General features: G+C 40.0%; 2 protein-coding genes across 2 annotated transcripts in view; one reads left to right on the top strand and one right to left on the bottom strand.

The window, feature by feature from the left end:
• Positions 1-6,666, bottom strand: part of NF1 (neurofibromin 1) — a 246,631-nt gene that overhangs the window by 48,972 nt on the left and 190,993 nt on the right. The window contains exons 35-36 of the mRNA XM_019646973.1: positions 2,549-2,981; positions 1,612-1,952 (exon numbers count right to left, since the gene is read on the bottom strand). Of these exons, the coding sequence (XP_019502518.1) occupies positions 1,612-1,952; positions 2,549-2,981 (774 nt within the window). The remainder of the gene's footprint in view (positions 1-1,611; positions 1,953-2,548; positions 2,982-6,666) is intronic.
• Positions 5,788-6,666, top strand: part of EVI2A (ecotropic viral integration site 2A) — a 3,607-nt gene continuing 2,728 nt past the window's right edge. The window contains exon 1 of the mRNA XM_019647026.1: positions 5,788-6,050. The gene's annotated coding sequence lies outside the window, so the exon portion shown is untranslated. The remainder of the gene's footprint in view (positions 6,051-6,666) is intronic.

Consider the following 6,666-nt stretch of genomic DNA (forward strand, 5'->3'; position numbering starts at 1 on the left):
CTGCTCAGTAAATTTCAGGTTTTCCTTACCTCTGAACTTTCATCAGGCTAGTATATTTATGCTACAGACATATAGGGAGAACAAAGCCACTGAATTTAAGTCTGCCAAAAGGCTTTTTCTCTGGCACGATATGCTTCAGCAAACAGCAGAGGCTGTCAGCTTGCTTTATTTCACAAGGGAAGAATACAGGTTTATTCAAGCTAATAATTTTTAGAAGATTGTTATTAGCATTCTTGTAGGAAGAACTCTGAATTACAAATTAAAGGCGGGCTTATAGCTCCATTTTCCTAAAATAAGAATATTCATATTATTGTTTCCAAGTTTATGTATCTCTAAATAACTCCTAGGAATTATGAGTTATACTATTTTGACATTTTACTCTGTATATTGCAAAAGCTATAAAGAAGTGATGTTTCCTCAAATTGGGGGTTAGGTATCACAGACTCCTCTGAGGTAATAAAAGCTAAGCACAAACAAAATTCTGCGTATAATTTTTGAGAGTTCATGGACCCCATGAAACCCATCCAGGTAAAGAAATCTGGTTGATTTTTTTTTTCTCCCTTTTAAATAAGGGAGAATCTGGGATGTTAAAAGGCCCACTTTTAAAACCCGGGCTACATTATATCCTAGGGAAGATTTTCTGAAGCTACAAATTTCTATCTGTAAAATACCTTGACAGCACCCAGGACATAAAATTATCCTAACATGAAATGGAGAGGAGGAAAAGAGGGAAGGCGTGCAAAGAGACTTGGGCGGGGGACGCTGGGAGGAAATACTATTTACTAAGCACAAGCTATTTGCTAGGTGCTATGCTACAGTACCACATATACTATTTATTAAACATTTCTAAGTATATAAGGATGGCGTTGTCACCTTTATTTTAAAAATGAGGAAACTAGAGCTCAGAGAACTCCAGTACCTTGTGTCAAGTCATGCATAATAGCAGATCTGGATTTAAACCAAATCTACTGACTCCACAGGCCATTTTCTTTCCTCATTCGTGTTCAGATTATTAAGCCTAAACAGAACCAATTACACTCTGCTCAGATGACACTATTTATTCTAAGCTTTCTTTCAAGAATTTTGTTAAAGTCACATAGATGGAAAGTATGCAGTAATGTTATTGTTTGAGTTATTGAACATTAAGCCTTCCTTTGTCAAACAATAATAATCTAATTTGACTGTGAGGAAACTTAATAGCGATATACTTCTGAACACCGGAAAACTTAATTAGAGGACTCAGAGGAGGGGAAACTTGATTTAGGAGTAGACTTAAAAAAAAAGACAAAAAAAAAAAAGACACTTTTTTGAAAAAAACAACCACCCCAAACTGCTATGCTGTCTGTTTCTTACGAAAGTTTCCTGGAGAAAGGACATATATTGGTTTAGTGTGAATCACCCTATTCTGAATTCCACAGTTCATGTGAATACTCCACAACTTGATGAGGTCAGTCATCCTGGTTAACCAACATAGCAAACCTTCCAATTTACAGTATTAGGGTAGAGGCTGCTTTAAAAGCTTATTAAGTGGTCTCACTTTAAAAGCAATAAACCCTGAATAAAGTCGAAGTGAATTAAAAACAAAACAAACAAACAAAAAACACAACCTACCGTAAACTAGGGTCTGAACTGCCTAAATTAAGTAATGCGATATTGAGCAGTGTCCCAGGGACATCTTTTGGCCGAATCTTGGTGTGCTGGGGGATGGAGTCAGGCTGCGACAGCTCCCAGCGCGTCCGGATGTGAATGATAGACTGGACAATAGCATCGCACTCCTGGTGCATGAAGGTAAGCGGTGTGCCCTGGTTTGCAATGGTTAAGGTGAACTGGTTCTCATCCACTAGGCAGATCTCTTCAATTTCCGAAGCATAATAGATATCATTTAGAAAGACTGACTGCCCGAGGACTTTTGTTCGCTCTGCTGAGGTTACCTGAACAGCAGTAGAACCAACCTGGAAAGTGGTGGTGAGAGGGGAGAGTAAAGGAGAATTAAATTCCATTACGTTGACTTTGAAGAGGCCCCCCAAACCAACCAACCACCAATGAAAATACTATGTTTGCCACTTAAGGAAGAGTTACCATCATTACCTATTCAAAGGGGTTCCATAATTATTATGATACATGCTCTCAAAAGAGACTGAAAACATCAGAAAAAAAATTTGTTTTTAAAACAGGTTAAGAATCCTATAGAAAATTACTGATTTTATTCTGAAGGTTCATGTTCCTCACTCTGTAAAATGTGTGTAATAATCAGAAGAATTCTCTCCAGATAATTTCCACTTTCCACACATCCCTGCCATTTGACTGACATATAGCAAACTGCCCCCTCTACAAAACTCTGCTGCCTCCAACCCAACCCAGAATATAACTAAGTGTACACCTCTCCTATCATCCGCAGGACCGCCATGAAGATAGAAAGCTTAGTTTTCCTCCATCTGGACCTACTTTACATTTGATACACTACAACAGAGACACCTAGGAAGGCCAGCATGCGGTCTGCTTAGTCAAGAAAGGCAGTGAATCACTTACCCAACACAGCGACACTTACTTTAATAGAAACCTTGGTGTCTTTGTGAGCGAGCTTGAGGGCATTGTGGAAAACCTTCAGGTCCTCTTCCAACGCCAAGGTGGCGGCGGGTAGTTTCTGCTGTTCATGCTCTATGTGCTCGGCCAGTTTCCCGGGACAGTCTATGAAAATGAGCCTTTTGCTGCCTTTGAGGCCAGTCAGCAGCCGCTCATGATACTTGGTGTACTCCCTGACCCAGGAGTTACAGTTATAGATGTAGACGGCAGAGACATTGTCGTAAGCAAATCCGGGAAAAACAACGAACCACTTGGAGAGAAAGTCCGTTTTAAAGCGATTGCTAGGCCCCGTATGGGTAAGGTCCACTACGATTTCATATGGCTTCGCATAATATGGCTTTAAGGTCAGCAAGACGTGATATATTAGTAAATCTCCGTTGATTTGACCAGTTTTGAACCTAAGGAAGGTGACATAAAAAGGACGCAGATTGTCTGAACAGAGTTCTGACTAAATATACAGATGCTACTTATCTATTTTATTACTTTATTTTCTGATTAGCTTTCTAGAGAAAACAGTAATACTAAACAATTACACAAAGTCTGGACCCATTTTTTAAATCAGTTTTTCTTTAGACATTGAGAAACAAGGCTGAAGTCAAATGGAAGGGACAAATCTCCAGTTCAAAAACTTTGAGCAACACCAGCAACAACAAACTTGCCCCCTAACAGTCAATCAAGGAGGAAGGCAGTGGACATGGGTTGGTTGCCTCCAGGCCCACCGAACTTCCCAGGGGAACAGTTTGGGTGGCAATGACCCACCTGGAGCCCTGAAGGGAAATGAACGGCTTTAGTGAATTTATTCAGCCCACCTTGACCAGAGAGAAAGGTTCAGCAGTGATCACATGGTTCAAATCAGGACAAGCAGGGCCCAACAGGCCCAAATCAGAGACTGTAGCTTAACCTGTTGGGAATTGAGAACTTTTCTTTCCTGATGTTTATAAACAAGGGAACACATAACCCTGGGAGTTGTTAGCTCTTATCTTGATACATGAAGGTAAACTCTGCCTGAAAACTAAAGATACGGAGGAGAGAAATGAAGAAAGAAACTGGGGCCCTGGCCATTGCACTTGAGTCCTAGATAAAGCCTCTCCTGGGATCAAATTGATCCCTGGACCGTTCAGTTGTGAGCGCCAATAAATTCCATTTTATGATTAAGCCATGTTAGGCCATATGTTGCTTACTCTGAAAAAAATGCTAATCAATGTGGGCAGCCAAGGTAAGGACCATCAGAAAGCCCTGAAGAATGCAGTACTAGAATCTCAAACCAAAACAACCTGTATGAACTTTGGCCCAGTGTTCCATACCTGATGGCTGTGGTACTACAATGAAGACTAAGATAAATCATCCTCCCCTCAGAGTTTTTAATATTGTTGAGAGGAAATACGATAAAAATATGACAAGTTAAATGAGTTTAAGATAAAAGAAAAAGACTGCAAGATCAAAGAAAAGATATGAGGTAGTATATAATTACCTATCAAAGGAACGGCAGGGAAAAATATTATTAAGTTCATATTAAACCGGGCAGACAGTGAAAGCTACTCAGAAGAACACAGTGGCTGAAGTGGGCAGGAGGAATTTCAAACTCAACAAGAGGAGGCTTAGCAGGCCTCCTGGAGAGAGAGAGGTCAAGAGGAAACGAAATAGGCACTAGAGGTGTTGAGGTAACGGTCCGCTAGTGTAGCTGGAATGGAGAAGCCACGTAGAGATGTTTTAAGAGAGAAAGCTGGGAAAATACCCAATAGCTAATTTGCGAAGGGACTAAAACTGTTCAACAAAAGGGGCTCAGGCGTTCTCCTAGGCTCGGTATTCCTGCGAGGATGCTCCAGGTGGTGGCAGCACCAGCACCAGCACCAGCACCAGCTGTGGCGCTTGATAAAAAATGCAGTTTCCGGGTCCCAGCCCAGACCCACAAGTACATATAAATCTATGCAGTGGGGCCTGGCAGTTTTCATTGTTTTTACACCAAACATTGTTTTTAACCTTCTTATCTGGTGTTTATGTGCACAAATATCTCTGACTCACTGATGTAAATGTTAAAGAGTTACTCGACTTTATTTTTTTCAAAGAAAGGGGTAATATGATCAAAGGACGTGATATACACAAGATACATAAAGGAGTTGGGGCTATAATGGTAAAAAAGATATTGTACCCTAGGTATGGCCTAACAAGGATCTAAAATACAGTCATGCGCCACTTACAGATGTAGGGATATGTCCTGAGAAATGTGTTGTCAGGCGATTTTATTGTGCAGACATCACAGAGTGTGCTTACACAAACCTACTGTAACCGTATTGTATTAATACTATACTTTCATATGACTGGCAGTGCAGGAGGTTTGTTTACACCAGCATCACCACGCACACGTGAGTAATGCGTTGTGCTATGATGTTACCACGGCTGCTAGGCGATAGGAATTTTTCAGCTCCATTGCATACTCTTGTGGGACCACAGTTGTACATGCCATCTGTCACTGACCGAAATGTCGTCATGTGGCGCAAGACTGTACTATGGTGACAGCAAAAATAGGTGACAGTCAAAAAGAAGCCTATCCAAGTGTATGAAGAAAGGATCAACACGACCCAAGGTCTGATCAGGGCTGTAAGGAAGGACTTGAATGAAAAGGGCTTGCTGTATAGCAAGCCTCTGAGATGAAGAAAGTGGCTATCATGAACAAAAACAGGGATCATGGGGGCCAGCCACTTTTTGAAAGAAAAATGTCTATTTTAATACAATGTCCATTTTAAGACAATGAATATGAGGTGATGACAGGACATTCAAGGGTGGGGGGAGGGGGAGAGGGAGAGAGAGAGAGAGAGGGAGAGAGAGAAAACTAAACTACACAAAAGCATATTCTGTTCTATATAACCTAAATTTACGACATACTTTCTCGAATCTTTGCAGTTCCACAACTTGAGATGTGGATTACATATGTCACTGTTTCTATTATCTGACCAATACTCCAGGTCTCCAAACTCATGTTATCCAATCAGTCTGTGGTATACAAATACAATTTTTAGAGGTTTTAATGCTGCAGGGAAAACGCCACTTCATCTTCTTTTGAATGACACTAACTTATCAATCAAAAGCATACAGCAGGCATACATAAGGAGCCTAAGGTCAGAAGGCATTAAGCGGAAAGCCCTCCCCTCCTGGAGGCGGGGATTTGTTCTACAAAGCCTCCTGTCATGACAGTGGCCAGCTAGGCACATTGGATTTTTTCTTTCTTTTTTTTTTTCTCCTCTGTGACAAGTGCTTTACTTGCAGCAGAAAGGAAATGTGTCATCTGTGGTTTGGTTTGAAAAGTGGAAAGCTAGCTGTACGGATCCTTTTTTACTGCAGATTTACTTTAAGGTTCATATTCTCCAAGTCGCTCCTGCTTTAAATTACGTGGAAGCTGTGCTTCAGGACAAGAAAAGTGGCTTATTAAAATCAGGTTATAATCAGATTTTGACCAAGCATTTTGTAAGGTAGGTAATATATATGGCTTTTATTCTGCCTTTTCACTTATAATTTTGTACAGATCAGTGTTTGAGGAAGTACTTCAAATAGTACCTAAGACTCTTACTAACAAAAGTAGAATAGAAGCATAAGTGATTGAAAATGTAAGCTGTTTTTTACTGTCCTGTGAAGTAAAACTGAAGTTAGACATGGAATGATTTACCATCAACCGAGTTTTAAATTAGGATTAGACAGGATCTGAGTTTAGACTCCATAGTGAACTGGAAAGTTTTGTTATTAAAAAAAGTTTAAAAAATAAATTTTTTATTACTGATGCTTAGGCATTATAAATTTTATTGAAAATAACCAGAGATAAAGAAAACTTTTGATAACATAACCTGGCCTCCATGGCATAAATTAAGAATGTAGAGAAAGCCTCATTTTGCGAACAGTTTGTTTATTTGGGGATCACAGTACATCTGGCTGAAGACAATTAACAGCAGGCCTATTATCTACCCTGTGGTAAGCAGTGTTAAAACGTGTGCGAATACTATGATGTATGCCACATTGTTAGTGAACTAATGGGACAATGACAAGAATGACCCACTTTAAATCATTTTAGCATCTATGCAGAAGGCTAGTCTA

Source organism: Hipposideros armiger, unplaced genomic scaffold (assembly GCF_001890085.2).
Source record: "Hipposideros armiger isolate ML-2016 unplaced genomic scaffold, ASM189008v1 scaffold_108, whole genome shotgun sequence".
NCBI lineage: Eukaryota > Metazoa > Chordata > Mammalia > Chiroptera > Hipposideridae > Hipposideros > Hipposideros armiger.